At 42.3% G+C, this 21,233-nt stretch overlaps 1 protein-coding gene across 1 annotated transcript in view; it reads left to right on the forward strand.

Annotated features, from left to right (window-relative positions):
• The window catches only part of DTNB (dystrobrevin beta), a 232,700-nt gene that overhangs the window by 151,054 nt on the left and 60,413 nt on the right, over positions 1-21,233 (forward strand). Inside the window, 1 exon segment of the mRNA XM_039238291.1 lies at positions 6,735-6,812. Within this exon segment, the coding sequence (XP_039094222.1) occupies positions 6,735-6,812 (78 nt within the window).

Consider the following 21,233-nt stretch of genomic DNA (forward strand, 5'->3'; position numbering starts at 1 on the left):
TTAATGGTGTAAGAAAGTGGTGTAGGTTCATTTCTCTGCATGGAGCTGTCTAGTTTTCCCAGCACCATTTGCTGAAGAGATGGTCTTTTTTCCATTGGATATTCTTTCCTGCTTTGTCAAAAATTAGTTGGCCATACATTTGTGGGTCCATTTCTGGATTCTATTCTGTTCCATTGATCTATGTGTCTGTTTTTGTACCACTACCATACTGTCTTGATGATACAGCTTTGTAATACAGCTTGAAGTCTGGAATTGTGATGGCTAGAAAACCTCTAGCTTTGGTTTTCTTTTTCAGGATTGCTTTGGCTGTTCGAGGTCTTTTCTGTTCTGTACAAATTTTAGGTTGGTTGTTCTGTGAAGAATGTTAGAATTATTTTGATAGGGATTGCAGTGAATATGTAGATTCCTTTGGGAATCATTCCTTTGGCAACATTTTAACAATATTTGTTCTTCCAATCCATGAGCATTGAATGTTTTTCCATTTTATTGTGTCTCCAATTTCTTTCATAAGCTTTGCATAGTTTTCAAGTGTATAGATTTTTCATCTCTTTCATTGGGTTTTATTCCTAGGTACTTTATGATTTTTGGTACAGTCATAAATGGAATCAATTCCTTGATTTCTCTTTCTGCAGTTTCATTATTGCTGGACAGAAATGTAACCAATTTCTGTACATTTTATGTCCTGTGACTTTGCTGAATTCATGGAACAGTTCTAGGAGTTTTTTGGTGGAGTCTTTTGGGTTTTCCAAATGGGGTATCATATCATCTGTGAAAAGTGGAAGCTTGGCTTCCTCCTTGCTTGCCTTATATTTCTTTGTGTTGTCTGATGACTGAGGCTGGGACTTCCAACACTATGTTGAATAATAGTGGTGAGAGCGGACATTCTTGTCATGTTCCTGAACTTAGGAGGAAAGCTCTCAGTTTTTCCCCTTTGAGGATGATATTAGTGATAGGTCTTTCATATATGGCTTTTGTGATCTTGAGGTATGATTCTTCTATTCCTACTTTCTTGAGGGTTTTTAATTGAGAAAGGACGCTATATTTTATCAAGTGCTTTCTCTGTATGTATTGAGAGGATCATGTGGTTCTTATCCTTTCTTTTATTAATGTGATGTATCACCTTGACTGATTTGAGGTGAACCAGCCCTGCATCCCAGGAATAAATCCCACTTGATCATGGTGAATAAGTCTTCTAATTCTTTTAATTCTTTTAATAACTCTTGATAGTATCATGTTGAGGAATTTTGCATCCATGTTCATCAGGGAAATTGCTCTGTAGTTCTCCTTTTTAGTGGGGTCTTTGTCTGGTTTTGGAATCAAGGGAGTGCTGACCTCATAGACTGAGTTTTTTCTCACATGGGATTGTGTTTCAAAACCCCACACTTCAGAGACTCCCCCCTCTCCCCACTTTGGCTTGGACCCACTAACTCCCAGGAGAGGGTCTTACTGAGCAATGGCAGGTGCCAGCTGGCCCAGAAAGCATTCCTGCGATTGCCTAGTGGCAGCAGGTCAGCGATTATGGCAAATCACAGCACACAGCCAGCACGAGGTCTCACCACGCTCTGGCGTCTTTGTCCCAATCCCAGCAAACATGGCTGCTCTCTGGGGTGTGCTGGGATCTTCGCCTGTGGGGAGGCCATATGGCCTCTACCAAATGCACTCCAAGCAGGGGAACTGCTTCTCCCCGTGTGGCACCTGTGTGGCAGACCCCGTGGCCTGCTCCTGGGGATTCAGCCCGGTTCCCCACCACAACCCTGCCAAGCACTCAGCTCCAGAGCCTCAGAGTCCATGCTCCACTATAGATAGAATCCTGGTGCTATGGAAACCCTCTCCTTTCTTCCTGTCAGTGGTTGTGGGGAACAAATTTCTTGTTCAGTCTCCTGCAAGTGTTTTTACTCTCTCTCTTTCTCTCTTTTGGGGGAGTGTTTTTCTTGCACTCTCCCAGTGCACCACAGTCTTCCCCTTTCTCTGTCCTCTCTCTGCAAAAACAGTTCCCTACCTTCATTGGCTTTTCTCCCAGTTCACCTCTTCGCACTGGTTACCTACCCAGTTCTGTGGCTCAAGGTATACAGATTGTTGTATTAATCCTGAGATCAATTTTCTAAGTGTGTGAAATGTTTTGGTGCTGATCTAGCTCCATTTCAGGGACGAGACAAGCTCTGGATTTCCGTGCTGATCCGCCATCTTTTTTTTTTTTTTTTTAATGTTTTATTTATTTATTTCTGAAAGAGAGAGACAGTGTGAGTTGGGGAGGGCCAGAGAGAGAGGGAGACACAGAATCCGAAACAGGCTCCAGGCTCTGAGCTGGCAGTCAGCCCAGAGCCCGACACGGGGCTCAAACCCACGAACCATGAGATCATGACCTGAGCTGAAGTTGGATGCTTAACCCACTGAGCCATCCAGGTGCCCCATTGGGTCATCTTTTCAAAGCTCATCTATAGATATATCATCCTTTGGCATAAAAGCTTTCCATGCTTCCCCCATTGCCTATAGTATAAACTCCAAACTTCTTAGCTTGTGGTGGAACAGGCTTCATTAACATCCTGGCCCTAATCTACTTCTCCAGAGCCATTTTCAGCTACCCTCTCTCCCTTCAAGTGCCTTTGAGTCCAGCCAAATAAGTCAAACCCAAATATGCCATGTACTTTTGGGTTTCTGTGCCTTTTTCCATACCATTTCATCCATCTAGGGTGCCCTTAACTTTTTTTTTTCCTGTATCTGAGAAACTTCTCAGTGTTACTTCACCCTCACTACTGTTGCCTCTCATTCCTCCATGCAGGAGTAACTGCTTTTCATTTGACTCCTCAACTTCTGGTCTGTACTTGTTGCTGCTTTCACTACTTTGCATTGTGTGATGATCTGTTTACATACCTGTCTTTGTCAATATATAATTTGGTTATTGAGATGAAGATAGTCTTACTTAACCCAGGAAGAATGCTTCTTTCTTTTTGATTCAAATTTTTAAAATTCTCTCCAAGATCTACCACTTCTGCCTAGCAGATTGCCTTCTCTCTGTATCATCCATCTGTTTCTATCTCCTCCTCAAAAGATTGGCCATGTCTTATGAACAAGGAAGGAACCTCCCAAATTTGTACCAAGAGATGGTTGGTGGTCATTTGTTTATCAGGGAACTCATAAGCGTCTAAGGATGCCTTGTTGAGCTCTTCACCAAAGGAAGATACAGAACATCTGGTGACATGTTCAAGGTATTCACCAGGGTTCTGCATGGTGAAGAAGACCAACAAAGCTGATCTGATGAGTTGTGTCAGTTCCACTTTGTAAGTTTCTGAAACTGGTACCAGTAATGTCTACTTCACACCTGGAAGTGTTTGTTTTTTTTTTTTCAGCTGTGTTCTCCAGGAACTATGAAAAAAATTTTAAGCCAGAAGTCATTTTTGGTGTGTTACATATACCCCGAAGACCATATCTGAATTGTTGGTTTTCACAGTGAATTGTGGGTCTAGTGGGAGATCCTAAGTAAAGACCCCCCCCCCCCTTTATGTTTTCAAATTCCTCTTTCAACTTGGACTCTAAACACATTTCTCTGGGAAAATGTGCTAGAATTTCACAAAGGATATGAAGTTTTGGGGGGAGTTATGATTAGCTTCCAACTTACAATGTAGTCATACTGTCTGGTTCTGACTATTAGAGAAGAGGCTTTACTATGTGTGCTAAAAGATAATAATTAAGCATGGGGCTCAGTTTGTTGAGTTTTGACTCTTGATTTTGGCTCACAGTTTGTGGGATCAAGCCCTATTTGGAATTCTCTCTCGCCCTCTCTCCATCCCTCTCCCATTTGCACTCTCTCTCTGTGTCAAAATAAATAAACATTTGAAAAAAAGATAATAATTGAGTGTGATATCTGCCAAGAGATGAGATGATTGTTAACTCTTGAGGCATCAGACCAAACAATATACTACAAATCATGAAATTTTATCACATGGATCCATGTGTAAGAAATTAAAATAATTTTTTTCTATTGTCCTTTTTCCTCTGAGAATGTGAGAAAGGAAATTGAATGCAGTAGTATCTTCAATATTGAAAAATACTAGGTAACTGTATTAGTTCTGAAAGCATGAACATGTCCTTATCTTATTTGGGAAAATGGGTCACTAATAATAATATATTAAAGGAGCAAAGCCCATTCTGTTTTCAGGACCAGAATGTTTCTGGTGCCCCCAAGGATGAAAAGCTGTGATGCTGGATTTGTTTCTCTCATAGGAATTGCCTCCTTGGTCCATTTGGACATTTAGTCCTTTAGGACTAAAATTAAGTTAATCTCTGTGTGTTCATTTTTATTATTAGTCAGCCTAAAACAATTGATTTATTGATTGATTATAACTCAGTACAGCCACTGGCATTAAGAGGCTTGCAAGTTTGGGGCACAGTATTGGATATCTGCCTGGAAGATGGGTGGGGAGATATGTAATGTGTTATTAAATTCTAGTCTAGAAAAGCATATTTCAATTCTGAATGTCTTACTTTGCAACTTGTCAGATAAAGGGAGGAACATGTAACAAATAAACATGGTACTGTGGCTTAAAAGTCAAGAGACCTAAATTTGTTCCCTGCAAATTACTTTCCATCTTTGATCCTCTTCGTTAAATGGAAGACCATTAAAAATATTTCCCAGGGCACCTGGGTGGCTCAGCCGGTTGAGTGTCTGACTCTTGATTTTGGCTCAGGTCATGATCTCACAGTTTGTGGGATCAAGCTGTACATTGGGCTCTGCGCTGACAGCATGGGGCCTGGCTGGGATTCTCTCTCCCCCCTCTGCCCCCACTCCATGTGCTTTCTCTCACTCTCTCCCTCTCAAAAAACGTATTTCCCTACCCAGAAATAAAATTGGTTAAAAAAAAAAAAAGAGGAGTGTATAAATAAATAGGTATAGAGATAGATAGGTAGGTAGTCTTTGGCTTTACCTGAAAATTTTCCCTTGTGTTTCTGAGTGTATTATAAAACCTGCAAAGCCGTGGCTCTGATCCTTTAGTATTCACCAAGATTTGCCAAGTATAACCTTTACAAAAGCACTTTACATAATTAACTCGGCACTTAAATATAAGGAGAAACCAGGAGCTAGCTCCCAAGCACCTAAATATGAAAGAAGGACTTTTCTGCTTCTCTTTTGGCTTTGATGGACAAATTTTTCTGAAAACGACTTCTTTTAGTTTAGGAAAGGAAGTGAGAGATTTCCCAGGAGTAATATTTAGTAATAGTCATGTGGTTCTAGTGCAAGACCGTAACCCTTTGTAGCTGAACTTGGTTGGGAGGGAGAAGAGCAAACTTTTGGTAAGTTTGGATTCATTCTTTTAAGACTTTCTTGAGAAGGAGCAATATACCTTGAGTCCAGAAAACTAGCACTACAGACGATTTATCAAATGTACTTATCTTCAAATTTAAATTTGGATTAGGTTATAAAAGAAAGCATTCTAGGGTTGTCCAGGTGGCTATTTGGTTAAGTGTCTGACTCTTGATCTCAGTTCAGGTCTTGATCTCAGGGTTGTGAGTTCAAGTCTCATATTGGGATCCACACTGTGTAGAGCCTACTTTAAAAAAAAAAGCATTCTAATTAGAGGATGAGTATAAAATATGGATTGATTGTTAAGATTATAGTAAAGCATTAATAAAAGAATTTAGTACTGGGGTGCCTGGGTGGCTCAGTCGCTTAAGCGTCCAGCTTCAGCTCAGGTCATGATCTCACGGTTCGTGGGTTCGAGCCCCTCGTCTGGCTTTGTGCTGACAGCCAGCTCAGAGCCTGGAGCCTGTTTCAGATTCTGTGTCTCCCTCTCTCTTTGACCCTCCCCTGCTTTCCCTCTCTCTCTCTCTTCGTTTCTCTCAGAAATGAAACAAAACATTAAAAAGAAAAAAAAGAATTTAGAACTTAACAGCCTGTTTTGGTCAAAAGTATGCAAACTAAATCCATCTTGTTCATCTGTGGTCTTCCCTTTCATGCCAATGACAAACGTGTGTCCTGCCCATAGCCATAGCATCTTCTGGCATCAGCGTCTTCCCATCACCTCACAGCTTGGTCCTGTGTTTATCTTGGTCTATTTTGATGGGCTTTTCCCGTCATTCTTTTCTGCCCTCCCTCTGCGCCGCCCGCCTGCCAGTTTCTTAACTCTGCTGTGCTGCCTTCCTGCCCATCTCTTCTTCCATCATGGGACCGTCTTTGACACATTGTCCTTGTTTCTTTTCCTGCTTTGTCTTACTCTCCTCTTCAGGCTTGCACTGTGCTCTCTCCTGATTCAGGTACGCCCAGGTAACCTTATCCTTTCCGCTGCCCTCATCATCATGTCTGTCCACTCAAATCCAAGAGAAGACCGTGAACTTTAACCAAATCAGGAACAGCATACAAGTTGCCGTTGTGATCCTCATAACATACCACAAACGTCAAATACCTCGTAACCTTAGCAACACCTAAGGTGCAAAGATACTAAGTAGCAGAACTCAGACTCTTGTGCACTGAAACTATGGAACAAAAGCCAGCGAAGTTAATCCCTGTTGTGGTGTGTAACCGGCTGCTCCTCCTGGTGCAGCATTGCCCTGGGGTCCTTGGGCTTTGGGTAAAAGAAAGCTTCTTGACTTTGCTTGGGCTGCACCTATCGATCTCCAGCCCTCCTCCCTGTGGGTCCCGCTGTGCTCATCAGGAGCAATGATGGTTGCTTCCTTTGCCCTTATCACTTTTTCATTTGTCTCCCCTACTGGTAATATAATGTAAATGTTTTTCCTTTCAGTCCTCCTCGTCCTCTGGCTAACATGAACGACACCATGGTGAGCCACCTGTCCTCTGGGGTGCCCACCCCCACCAAGAGGTATGTAGGGTCTGCGCCTCAGTCACTGCTCGAGTTGGCTGCAGGCCAGGCCGGGGAAGCAGAGCATCCCGCGGGGCAGAATTCTCCTCCTTTAACTGTCTTTTAAAATCATTTTCTGATTTCTTACTTCTTTTCCCTCTACTAACTCATAAATGTAGCACCAGAGGAGTCTGCGTGTGAGTGGCGCCTGAGGTGAAAACTCTTCATTTGTGACCAGCAGTGAACATAGTGTCAAAGCAGATTTGGCACTTTGGAGAGCTTTTTCTTTAACATTAAATAATATGTTATGATGATCATGAATTTCAACAATTTTGCATTTGCATTCTTTAAGTGTTGAAGATTGCTTCTGCTTCCTGATCAGACTGTGTGAATTGAATTAATCCTTGATATTCGCCTAAATCGATGTGTATATGATTCATAAACATTTAGGTTGAAAAGCCCGAGTCTCTCTCCCAGTGACACAAGGAGCCTCTGTAAGGCCCTGCAAGGAACTGCAACCGTGTGTTCCTTTCTCTTCTTTTGTAATTTACTCTCCTCCAAATTCTCTTAGGCAGAACTTAACTCTATCAAATGGCTTACTTTCTGTTTGATTTAAGCTGTTTCATAAACAGAGCATTGCAGAAACTCCCTCAAGGGCACAGCCATTAAAGAAGCCTTTCTAACAGTCATCACCCAAAAAAGAAAAAGCAACAAAGACATTCCAACCACCTCCCCAAGTTCTTCTTGAAGAAAACTACTTTGTGCCATATGTACTGATTGCTTCACATTAATTCAGCTATAGAAATGTCATCTGCTTTAATAATACTTTGACTTAACATGTAATATATAATACTTAAGATCACAATGTTTGTTCCCATTGGCTAAAACTCCTGGAGCACTCTTTCCCAAACTTGACTGCTGAGAAGATTTAAACGAATCACCTGGGTCAGTTGTTAAAAATACAATTTTCTGGGGCACCTGGGTGGCTCAGTTGGTTAAGTGTTCAGGTCATGATCTCATAGTTTTTGAGTTCGAGCCCCACATCGGGCTCTGTGCTGACAGCTCAGAGCCTGAAGCCTGCTTCGGATTCTGTGTCTCCCTCTCTCTCTGCCCCTCTCCTGCTCTCTCTCTCTCTCTCTCCCAAAAATAAATAAACATTAAAAAAATTTTTTAAATACAATTTTATGGGACTACATCAGACCCAGTGGATTCTGAGATCCTGAGAAGTTACACCTTTAACAGTAAGTATTCCAGGTGATTCTTATCATCAAGCAAGTTTGGGAAAGAGCCTTAGAAGGAATCTAAGGAGTGAACTGGAATAGAGGAGTTAGGGATTCAATCAGAGTGAGCTGATAATGTGCTATTATCCACTAGGAGACTCAAGACTGACCAGGTAAGAATGCTTGGCTACATCCTTGTTGAGATACTACCACTTCTTTTTTTTTAATTTCTTTTAATGTTTATTTATTTTACGGTGGGGGGGAGGGGCAGAGAAAGAGGGAGACACAGAATCCAAAGCAGCCTCTAGGCTCTGAGCCATCAGCACAGAGCCCAACACAGGGCTCGAACTCACAAACTTAGAGATCATGGCCTGAGCTGAAGTCGGAAACTTAACTGCCCGAGCCACCCAGGTGCCTCTCTACCGCTTTTTTTGAGCAGAGTTGAGTGGTATTGTTGACTACAGCATAGACTTGAGCCAGACTGTCTGCCTTTAAGTCATGGCTCTCCCTTGACCTTGTACAAGATTTGTATCTTCATTTTTTAAATTTATAAGATGGAGACAATGATAGTGTCTACCTTGTGGGGTTATGTGAAAATTTAAGATATCGCTTTCATTATTTAAGAAGTAAACTGATGAGGGGCGCCTGGGTAGCTCAGTCAGTTAAGCTTCTGACTTCGGCTCTGGTCATGATCTCATGGTTTGAGAGTTTGAGACCCGCATTGGGCTCTATGCTGACAGCTCAGAGCCTGGAGCCTGCTTTGGATTCTGTGTCTCCCTCCCTCTCTCTGCCCCTTCCCCACTTGTGCTCTGTCTGTCTGCCTCTCTCAAAAATAAATAAACATTGAAAAAATTAAGAATTAAACTGATAAGAGAGCAGGTAGCAAAGAAACAATAACTTAACGAAGATACTCTTTCAAGGAAGAACCTCTTTTTAGCTAAGTCTAGTAGACTTGGTCCTTCCTAGAGATGGTTATCACAGACTTTGTAGGAGTTGACCAGCAGAACAGAGGCAGCCAGAGACCTTAGCAGGCCAGAGGGGAAGACTGAGCACCATAATTTATGAAGAGTAGTTGCTGGAGTAGAGGCCATGTGGGAACAAGATACTCCCTTCCTAACAATTTAGTCCTTAGAATTTTAGGAGATTTTATTTATATTCAAGATGAGATTATGATGTAACACATGGGCATTAATTGCATAATTTATAGATTTGGCTTTTTGTGGCCCAAGTTACCAAAGCGGTATAAATTTCCAACAAGTATTTTATTTACTTCCTTAAGGATTCATCAATTCTTCTTTCTTCCATCAAATGTCCTAGACATGTGTCTCCAGCATCTGGTGAAAACTAGGAACCCAGCGCATTGTCCCAGTCACATAGACCCTTCCTCTGTTGGGGCAGAGAATCCTCAAGGGGAATAAAGCTGCTCTCTGCAATTAAGAGGTCTCCTTTAGGGCTCAGTGTAAGACAGAAATCACTGAATCAGACAAGAACATGCACAGTAATAAAAATGCTGGAAAATTTTAAGAGCTACAGTTTCTGCCTTTTCAGTAGGCAGTGCATATAAAAGTAGTGATAGCTCCAAGAAAATACCATGTTAGTCCATATAGAAGATGTTTACACATGTAAGAGTGACTTTTTAAAGAAGAAAAACTTATCAATGGCAAAGATGCTGGCTGTCATGTGAGATGCTATGAATTATGTCCCTCTGAAGTTTCTAAAATTGAAAAGAAATTTCATCTTTGCTTTAGACTAAATAATCCCTGGAAATTTGCTTTCTTTAAAAAAAAAAAAAAAAATAGAAGAAGGACACCTGGGTGGCTCAGTGGAATGAGTGTCTGACTTCAGCTCAGATCATGATCTCACAGATAATGAGTTTGAGTCCCGTGTCAGGCTCTGTGCTGACAGCTCAGAGCCTGGAGCCTGCTTCGGATTCTGTGTCTCCCTCTCTCTGCCCCTTCCCCACTCATCTCTGTCTCTGTCTCTCTTTCAAAAATAAACTTTTAAAATTAAAAAAAAAAAAAAAAGTACTTAAAAACAACAACAAAACACTTTCAAAACTTTAAAACAGAAGCTTCATATCCCCCCTTACTACCTGATTCCCCCCAAGGCTTGCTTCCGTCCCTCTTCTTCCCCAGGTTTCAGGATGATGGTGTTATTCTCTGGACTAATGTATTGTATTATTTTATTTATTTATTTTTATTTTGAGAGAGTAAGCGAGCAGGGGAGGGGCAAAGAGAAAGGAGGAGAGAGAGAGAGAATCCCAAGCAGGCCCCACACTGCCAACAAAGGGCTGATGCAGGCCCAAACCCATGATCCGTGAGATCATGACCTGAGCCAAAACCAATCGTTGGATGCTTAACTGACTGAGCCACCCAGGCGCCCACTGTTGTACTGTTTTAAATCATAACATATATTCAGACCAATATCGAAAATTATGCCAATATTTTTAACGTCTTCTAATGCCTTACCTTTGTTTATGAATATTTAAACTTCTACGGTTCTGTGGACAGTTCATATAATTAGGGCCGTAACAGTTCATATAATTAGGGCAGTAACAAAAACTTCCAATATGACACTTTTTGCTTTGTGCATTCAGTTGGTATATTAGTATTAACTCTTTTAATTTCAGGTATTAAAATTTTTTTTTAATGTTTTATTTATTTCTAGGAGAGAGAGAGAGACAACGTGAGCAGGGGAGGGTCAGAGAGAGAGGGAGTCACAGTCTGAAACAGGCTCCAGGCTCTGAGCTGGCAGTCAGCACAAAGCCCGATGCGGGGCCCGAACCCACGAACCGCAAGATCATGACCTAAGCGAAAGTTGGACGCTTAACCGACTAAGCCACCCAGGCGCCCCCTTAAAGTTTAACTTGTAAAAGCACAAACCCAATTAATCAAGCTGAAAAGGTTTTAAATGAACTGCTCTATAGCATTGTGCTCAGAGTTAGTGCCAAGTAGAACTTATGGTATGTGTTCTTACTGTAGTTTAAAAAACAAAAAGGAAAAGGGACAAATCCACAAAGACAAAGGCAGAAAGCAAAGGGCAGAAGTGTCCATGGATCACAAAAGCAACTTAAAAGCTGCTGGGACATCCATCTGTGGCTTCTCCATCTCCTGGTCACTCACAGAATGCCATCTTCATTCCCTGCCGCTGTGGAACACCTACTTCTCAGCACAGCCGATGGCTTCAGGTGCAAGACGTTATGCTTTTCCGACCTTCGATTAGAAAACTCCAAGGAAGAGCTCTTACTGGCCTGGATTGGATTACTGCCCATCCTTGTGTATGTGATAGGCCACACCCATGAGACCTACCTCATCAAAACAGAGGAGGGAGTGTTTCCCCAAAAGAAAGTCATACTGTCAAGAACAGAAGAGAGCGATCATGGGAAGGACAAATAACAGGTTGTTGGCAGACCACTGTTTTGCTACCCAGCACACAGATGTGTGCAAAAGTATATACATACACACACTACATGCACATCTCCACTTCTAGCGTTTTCCTTCTCATAATGTAGCATTCCATGTACAACTGCAGATGGGTATGTGCCTCTCCCAGGAGTCTGTCCACGTGCTGTCACAGCCCTGGGCCCTGGTTACGTAGGTTATGGCCATTCATCCAGGTCAGGTCTAGGTATGTCTTTCTGTGACTCCTTAGCCCATCCTGCCCCGAAGCAAATGATAAGTTGTAAGCATATTCACCCAGTACACAAAGGTAGAGATCAGAAAGTAGGATAATTGTAATTCCAACAGTGGGAAAAGGGAAGTTATGGAAAACATGGCATTTTAAGCCACGTTTGCTGTGTGTCCTTTTGAAACACCACCAAAATGACAATGTAGAGAATATTTTGAGTAAAAACCCGCAGGAAGAAAGAAAAATGGAAGAGGAGATCATAACAATACGAATTTGGAAGTAGCAAAGCAGATGGGTGAGTGGAAAGAGATTTTACAGACTGGAGAAGACTACAGTGTAAGCGGACAGGGAGAGGAGCCCCGAAGAAGGCCCGCCCCAGGAGTTAGAAGGCAAAAGGAGGATGCAGAACATTTGGCTGGTGGTCTGTAAGGGAAGCACTTAGAGCCACAGACTATCTACATAACTGGGTAATTGCCTTTACCCCATTCTGCCAAAGAGTTGAGGTTTATATTTGGGTTTTCTGGAACAATACAGCCCTCATGAGATCCCAGTTGTCTTCATTATCTCACCTTCAGTGGGTTGAAGCAACTGGCTTTTAGACAACCTATCTCCCTCCCTTCATTCTGAAGACTTCAAGAAATCACTACTCCATCCTGTTATTCCTCTTTGGGTGCCTGGAACTCCAGCCATCAGGGCCACAAGATCGAAGCCCCAGGATCCTTAAGAGCACAGTTGATCCAGTCGCTTTTGTTAGTAGCCACATAGCAAAGATAGATGTGTCTCCTTCCTGGGATAGAGAGAGGGTTGCTACCATCCACCCCTCAACCTGACTCAGCCAGTTCCACTCACTGTTACTCCCCACTTCTAGTATTAGTTTCTATTTTAGTCTGAACCCTTGGCTATCAGTGACAGAAGCTCAGTGTGAATTAGCTTAGGGAAGGGGTGCCTGGGTGGCTCAGTCGGTTGAGCCTCTGACTTCGGCTCAGGCCATGATCTCACGGTTTGTGGGTTTGAGCCCCACATCAGGCTCTATGCTGACAGCTAGCTGAGCCTGGAGCCTGTCTTTGGATCCTGTGTCTCCCTCTCTTTCTTTCCCTCTCCTACTCAACGCTGTCCTCTCTCTCTCAAAAGTAAATAAAACATTTTTTAAAAATTTGAATTAGCTTAGGGAAAACAAGAAGGTTTTTTTGTTTTTGTAGCCAGACTATGGGAAGAAGAGCAGGGTTGTACGTGGCTGGGCCTCAGGGATGACCAGAGCCAGTGGGGGCTATAACCCACTTAAGTGTTTCCCTGTCTCCCTCCACTACCCTCATGTTCCTTGCTCCTCCCTGTTGTATGTCAGCTGATTCTTCCCTGTGATAGTTCCCTTCCGCACAACAGGGAATGTATCCGTGAGACCTGTGTGTTCACATTTCATAACCTTACCACCCTACAGCGATTGCCCTTCACTTAGTTCCGGCTTGGAAACCCCCAGTGAAAGTTCATTTTGGTCCATCTTAGATCATGTTACCCACCCAGGGGTTTTCTGTTTGGTGGCCCTACCTAGATTACCATGGATGAATGGGTAGGGGTCAGTTCTTCAAAGAAGGAGGTCTGCTGTCTGTGCAGAAGGTAGGGATGCTGAGGAGGCACATTGCTATAGGCTTCTTTTGTGAGTGATTTCTGAAAAAAAAAATTGTATATATAAGTAGATTACATCACCCCTCCATTAGCATGGATTTGTTCAGGAGGCCCTTTTTTACCCCCTACCCCCTCATTTTTATTTTCCTCAAATGTTAAACAATACTTTCTAGTCTGTTTGGCTTAGAAAGAGGTACTGTGTACCACCATCTTTGGGTAGCAACAGGTAGATATTAGAGCCAGTAATTCTAAGCAGTTACCAATTGCTAAGAATCTTAAGTAAAGGCATGATTTTATCAGTCAAAAAATTTTTAACTTTAATACATACTTCACAAGAAGGAAAAGTATTTTTTAAAGGCCAGAAAACTACACAGTGTATATTATTTCTGAACTGAAGACGCATGACCCACTTAAGAGATGAGTTGCACCATAATAATATTTCTGAGTGGGTGCCAAGGTAAAGGTCATATATTGTTATCTACAGAATACTGAAGAATGACAGAAGTCACAATGTGTTGTTTTTTAGACTGAGAACAACAGAAATATTGGCAAAATGAAGGAAGCAAACTGAAATTGGCCAAGCCAGAAATTATCCATTTGTGGACTCAGGCTACTGATGCTCATCTCTCCTGTGAAATGAGACTGAATTTGGTCGAAAAGCAAGAATTAATGAGAGTTTAAGCATGATCATGAAACAACTTAGCTTGCCTGAATTCCTCATGAGAATCTCTCCAAGACAACACAAGAATTACTTTTTTCTCCAATCTATTTTTGAAAGACAGAAAAGCAGAGTAATTGAAAATTAACATATAATCTTATGGGACTGCAGGGTCCTCAGTGTTGGCACATTTCCACAGTCTATCTGATGGCTCAGGCAGACAGCCAGCTTTTAGCTGCCTCTGGGTTGGGATGAAATTCCATTTCCATTCAAGCATTTAAAGTAAACCCTCCAGCAGTTCTAACTCAGGTTAATACAAACAGAAAGCTTGAGTATTTCCAAGTCCATACTTTAAAGCTTAAGTTTGAAAAATTGAAGCTTACAGAGGCATAGTAACTAATAGTTTCCTCCTCTCATTGGACTGAGGCTGGAGGTCCTCAGCGTGAGCAAGAATTACATCCAATATGGACTGTCAGCAGCACAGAGGGAAAGAAGGAACAGGTCTGGGGAGACAAACTGTGAGTTCAGCATCGCGTGTTCAGATTGAGATGCCTGAGGGATCCTGAGAGGGAAGACAGGCTCTGTGGATTTGGGATGTGGGGGCGCCAAGGAAGGGGATGGGTGATTTTCCTCCAGATTCCTATTTTGCTTAAGGTGCTTATGGTCAAAACACAGGAGGAAGATTTGGGCAAGAAGATAGCAAGGTTATGTTGAATTTAAGTGCCTGTGGAACACACAGGAACCAGACCATAGCATGAGTTCTTGTCATCCAGATTCTTCCAGCAACCTCACGTTCACACTAGCAAAAGGCAGGCATGTACTCAGATCCAACAAATGTATAGGACCCACACAAACACAGTTTTACACATTTTTCACATTGCCTTGGAGGCTGTTGACTTGCATACCTCTTGACCATATCTCCTCTTTAGAAGCTGACTCTGGGGCGCCTGGGTGGCCCTGTGTCAGGCTCTGTGCTGACAGCTCAGAGCCTGGAGCCCGCTTCAGATTTTGTGTCTCCTCTCTCTCTGCCCCTGCCCTGCTCACACTCTCTCTCTCAAAAATAAAGAAACATAAAAAAAAAAAAAAAAAGCTGACTCAGGGCAGTGCGCTACTTTGTAGTGATGGGTGTGCCGAGGGCTTGCACATACAATGGAAATTTCTACAGCAATGCTAAAATTCGTATGGCAATCCAGTTTAACCATGGCTTTTCATTCATTTTGACATCAAACTATTAAAATATTTTAACTTACCCTAGTAAAGCAGATATTTAAAACAAATCGGTGCCGTGTTAAAAATTCTTACTTTTTTCATGTATCTTATTAGGAAATCTCCAGTCTACTCCCCATCTCGCCTCCAGTCTAGTCCTTTCTTTGTTACCAGACATTTTTCTGAAATGCAGATCTAATGATGTTACTTTCCTGGTTAAAACTTTTCCAATGACTCTTTTTTTCTGCTGCCCAATAGCATAAAACCAGTATGATAGCCATTAGCCATATGTGGCTGTTGAGCACTTGAAATGTGACAGAGGAGTGACTTTTTAACTTAATTTGAATTAATTTGAACTTAAACAGGTGCATGTGGCTAGTGGCAGCACAGTTCTACAGGATTAGGCCCACATTCTTCAGTGTGGCTTATGAGGCTACTCCAAGGTGATCGTTGCTAGCCTCCTCAGCCCTGCCTTGTTTCACTCTGTTTACATAGCTTCTACACTCAGAATTACTCAAGTCACGTACAGTTCCTCAAGCAGATTTCTGCACCTGCTCCTTCTGCCTTCTTGTGCCTTCCCTTCCCTTTTTTCCTTTAGTCCTCTCTCTCTGTCATCTAATTCTTTCTTCTGAACTTAGCTTCAGCTCCTCCAGAAAGCCCTCCCTGATACCCTAAAACTAGATTAAGTGTTCTTCCTCTGTGATTCATAGCATCTTGTACATACCAGTGTATCGTAATTAACTATTTGTTCCATGCTTTTCTAGACTATACGCTCATTGAAGGTAAGGACTCACCAGGCTTCTTCCAGAAACTTACTCCTTTTCTCCAAGTCTTGCTGCTGTTTTGTATCTTAATCAGTACTTCCTCTGTTAGGAAAGGGATTTTCTTCTTCAGTTACTTCAAGCACATGGCATCTTATAACATTGCCTGCTTATTCCATTCAGGGCAGAGAAATAAAGGACGTGAGTTCTACTGAAGTATCTGGTTCTAGTCCAGGACTGCATAGTTCACTCTAGCTGCCCCCACCCCTTATCTGTAACTTTCCTCTCCAACAGTGAGAAACCTGTCTCCCGTCACCCACCATCCATGTGCCTCTTTGTTTCACCCTGATAGCATGGATACTGGTTTCAGAATTCTTTATCCATTTCTTTAATAGCTTATTGAGATATAATTCATTCACCATACAATTCATCCATTTAAAGTATATGATTCAGTGGTTTGGGGTATATTTACAGAGTTGTGTGGCTATCACCACAAGCAATTCTACAACATTTTCATCACCTACCACTACTGAAAGATCACTCACTGTGGTGTGGAGGATCGACTGTAGTGGGCAAGAGTGGAAGAAGAGAGCAGTCAAGGGCTGTAGGGTGGCACTTGGTGAGACTTGCCAGATAGAAAGGGTGGCGGCAGTGGGAGCGGTAAAGGGAGCTGGTTTGAGGGGCTGGTTTCAGAGGGGAGCTAGCTGGACCGATTAAGGAATTGGATGTGGAGCATGAGGAAAAGAGAAAACAAGAAGACTTCCGCCTTGAGCTCAGTGACTGGGTGAGTGATGGTACCGTTCCTTTAAACTGGTCAGTCTGGGGGAACAGCAGGTGAGGAAGTGAGTAGAGAGAATCAGTTATTTTGAATATGTTTGGTTTGGGATGCCTGTGCTGACTAGGCCCTCCAGTACCCAGCCTTGGAGCTCCAGGGAGAGGTCAGAGCTGGAGATGGAAAGTTGTGAGGATTACAGTAATACCTTTTGGTAAGATTGTTTGGAGAATAAGCAAAAGCACATATGTGAAGGTCTGTGTTAAGGTCACAAGTACTCTGCTGATAATGACTACTACATTATCTTCTATAATCCTTCCAGTACTCTCTAAAGTAAGTAATACATGTGGTAGATCTTATATTATTATTATTTTACAGATGAGGGGGCTGAATCTCTCTAGGGAGAGGTTAATGTCCAAGCTCACACAGCAAGCAGGTGTCAGTGTGGATGAAATCCAGGCCTGCCTCACTCCGGAGCCCATGCTCTCCGTTGCTGCACTCTCCTGCCTCCGGCTGAACAGTGAGGCCTGCTCCAGGGCTACAGACCGCTGCTCTTGACCTTGTCCCACCCCAGATCACCTTTCATCCCCACCCGCGCCGCTTGCACCCCTCTCCCTGTTCCCTGACCCCGCAGGTGTGCCTCTCAGCTTCTGCCAATGGCGCCCTCTCTTGCTGCCGCTAGAGCTTCTGCGGAAGCCATGGCTCACTCTCCCTTAGATTCAAAGGCCGTCATCTTGGAGAGCACGTGTCACACTGGAGTGTACATCTAGAGCACCTGGAAGCTTCTTCCAAATGCACAGAGCTGGGAGGGTGTCTTGGGAGGGAAAGTATGTCATTTGGGTTCCCCAGAGAGAGATGTGCTCCTTTCATTGTCACTCCTCTTTTAACTCTGGTGTATTCTACTCACCCTTGCTTCTGCTGATCTCCCTAATTGGACAAAATTCTATTCTCATGTCTTCTTCTTCTTTTTCTTTAAGTAAGCTATACACACAATGCGGGGCTAGAACTCACAACCTTGAGATCAAGAGTCACATGCTCTACTGACTGAGCCAGCCAGGAACCCATGTTATGCTTTCTTAGAGAAGGACAGTGTCCCTCTCATCTTAACACTTACTGTGTTAGCCATTTTACATTTATTTGTGTGATCATCTCTTTTTCTGCTAGACTGTTAGCATCAAGAGAGCAGCAGCCGTGTCTGGATCCCGTTTGCTGTGGTGTCTTCCTCCCCTGGCACAGTGCCTGACATCCAGTAGGGGCTCCAGACATTGACTCAGATGCCCAGTTTCCATTGGAAGTCGGAAATATCACTTACTTTTATGGATGGAATTGACATTTGTCAGCCTAGAACAATTATTCTTATTCTTGTCATCATTATTTTATATATTTGTTACTTGTATGGGATTCCAAAGTATTCCAAACTACTAATTTTGCTTTAGAAAACAGACTTCTAAAGCAAAACCTATTTTTAAGTTGGGGGTTGTATATAGATTTATATTTTATTAAAAGGAAGAATTTAAAGGAAAAAAATCTGGAAAAACAGGTACATACACCTTTCAATTTGAGTATATATATCACATATATCAAACATAACACCCACACCCTAACACAGAATTGTCAGAAAATACATGGACACTTAAGTTCCTTATTTACTGTAGACAGCTACTGATAAGGCTTTTCATTTTGGTTTAGATCCGTAATTATCTGGCAAAAGAAACTAGTTCTGAATAGCACTTTTCATATAAAGTTAAAACGGAGTTTAATGGACTGTTGCTTCTATGGTGAATGCCTTCAAGTTCTTTTCTGCCATTTCCTTTGGAACGCACCCTGGTCAGATTTTCACTTTCTATTCACTGCCACACTAGTTTTTTCAAGGAGATCAGTGACTTCTCAGTGTTAAATCCACTGATGAATTCTCAGGACTTAATTGATCTGTCCATGGCACTTGACATAGATGATCGCTTCCTTCTACTTGAAATGCATTCTGTACTTGCCTCCAGCCATTGTGCTCTTCTGCGTGTCCTCCTCTTCCTCTTGGCCCCCTTTGCTAGTTATTCATACCTCTTTGAGCTCTAAATGTTAGTATGCCAGAGGGACCACTTCTCTTTACTGTTTGTCCTCACTGTTGGTGATCCGATCCAGACTCACAAATTTTAATACTGTCTGCATACTAGGGACTTCCAACCTTATTTTTCTGGACCTGACCTTTTTGCTGAGCTCTGGCCTCATGTATCTTCCTCCTAATTGGTACCTTCACTTGCATCTAGCATGTTCCAAGCTGAGTTCTGTACCTTCCCTACCAAACCTACTTCTCTCATGGTCTTCACCGGCTCAGTTAATGGTAATCTCATTCCTGTAGTTGCTCAGTCAGAAGTCTTGATGCTTCTCCCATCAAAAATGTCAGATTATTAGATCAGCTTTATCCAAAAACACTGTCAAAATCTGTCCAAGATCTTGCTATTTCTTACCACTTCTACAGCTACTGCTATTTTCCTCATCTCTTATCTCTCATCTGGAACGTTGCAGGAACCTGCTGCTCCCCCATCCTCTGACATCTTATCTTCCATAGTGCAAACGATCTTATTAAAATATAAGTTCTGTCATACTCTGCCTCTGCTCAAAACCCACCAATAACTTCTCATATCAGAGTAAAAGCTAAAATCCTTATGATGGCCTTATAGAACACTGCTACTTTTCAGTCTTTAAAGAAGCACTTTAGTTTTAATTTCTAGTTTGAAGTAAACCAATACTTTACAAAAGTACGATAAAAATGAGTTACTATGGGAGAGAATTCCATGCTGGTCATGATGAAGTAACTGCTATCAGATTAGCGCTACCACTATAACCTTCTAGAAAACTATTCTGAATATAACAACTGTTTTCAGAAATTAGACAGTAAGTAGGGCAGGACTGTTCTCCAAGGGAAAGGAAATAAATGAGGAGAGTCCTATGATTGCCCTGGCTTTCTGCTGGGAGGCATTTACCAACGTCCAGTGCCAGAGACAAGCAGAGCAAGCCTTACTTGCTGAGAATAAGGAGCCAGAGATTGGAGTTCATGGAGGCTGTAATTTGCCAAGTAGGATACCGGAGGGGAGGAAGCATGCAGAGAAAGAGCTCCATAAATCTGCATACAGGTCCCTTAAGTCTTTGGCTGAAAACTAAGCTGCTTGTGCATAGAAAGAGATTTCACAGGGCCACCAAAGAACAGCTACCTGGGAAAGAACAACTCAGCTCCCAGGGATTTGAAAGTAGAACAGCTACTCAAGCTCAGCCTGTTGTTTGGGTTCCAACCAACCAGAGTAGAGACATCATGGAACACTTGGGGCATTCAATAAAGACCCCAGAAAGTCCACACCTTACAAGCAGGGTGGAAATAGCCCTAGATAAAACTTACCCTAGATCTGCACTGATGAAGCTTTAACACGGGCCTCAAAAGGACCAACTTGTCCACAGATAAATTAACTTGACTACTAGATTCTTTAGAAGAAGACAACAAAATTCAGACATGCAACAACATAGTACTCACAATTTCCATTATCCAGTAAAAATACAAAAGATGTAGGAAGCAGCAGGAAGGTACGGCCTGTAACCAGAAGAAACTTATTCAATACCAACAGAGCCAGAAATAACAGGCCTAATGCAGTGAGCAGACATGGACTTTAAAACAGTCAACAGTAGGGGCGCCTGGGTGGCTTAGTCAGTTAAGTGTCCAACTTTCGCTTAGGTCATGATCTCGTGGTTCGTGGGTTCGAGCCCCGCGTCGGGCTCTGTGCTGACAGCCAGCTCAGAGCCTGGAGCCTGTTTCAGTCTGTGACTCCCTCTCTCTCTGACCCTCCCCTGCTCATGCTGTCTCTANCCCGCGTCGGGCTCTGTGCTGACAGCCAGCTCAGAGCCTGGAGCCTGTTTCAGTCTGTGACTCCCTCTCTCTCTGACCCTCCCCTGCTCACACTGACTATCTCTCTCTCTCTCTCCTAGAAATAAATAAAAACATTAAAAAATTAAAAAAAAAACAGTCAACAGTAAATAGAAAAAATATAAAGGAAAATATTAACATAATGAGAAAAATGAAAATAAAGAACCAAGTGTAAGCATATTGGAAGTTTCTGCATATATATTCTCCTTCAATAACAATGTTTTAAATTAAAAAATAGAACTTCTAGAATTGAAAGGGTAATACCTGAAATGAAAAATTCCATAGATGGACTTAACAGTAGATCAGAAATTGCAGACAAAAAAGTCCACTGAACTTAAAGACATAGCAATACAAACTATCTAAAATGAAACAGAAGGGGCATTTGGGTGGCTCAGGTGGTTAAGCATCTGACTTCAGCTCAGGTCATGATCTCACGGTTCATGAGTTCAAACCTCACATTGGGTGAGCTCATGCCCAACTTCTCTCTCTCTCCCTCCCTCCCTCCCTCTCCCTCTCCCACTCCCTCCCCCCTCGCTCACTTGCGCACTCTCTCTCTCTAAAATAAATAAATCAGTAAATAAATAAATAATAAATAAATAAAATGAAACACAGAAAAATGGCTGAAAAATTAACAGAGCTGCCAAGACCTATGTGACAATGTCAAGCAG

This window comes from Hyaena hyaena, unplaced genomic scaffold (genome assembly GCF_003009895.1).
Source record: "Hyaena hyaena isolate Hyena2069 unplaced genomic scaffold, ASM300989v1 scaffold_138, whole genome shotgun sequence".
NCBI lineage: Eukaryota > Metazoa > Chordata > Mammalia > Carnivora > Hyaenidae > Hyaena > Hyaena hyaena.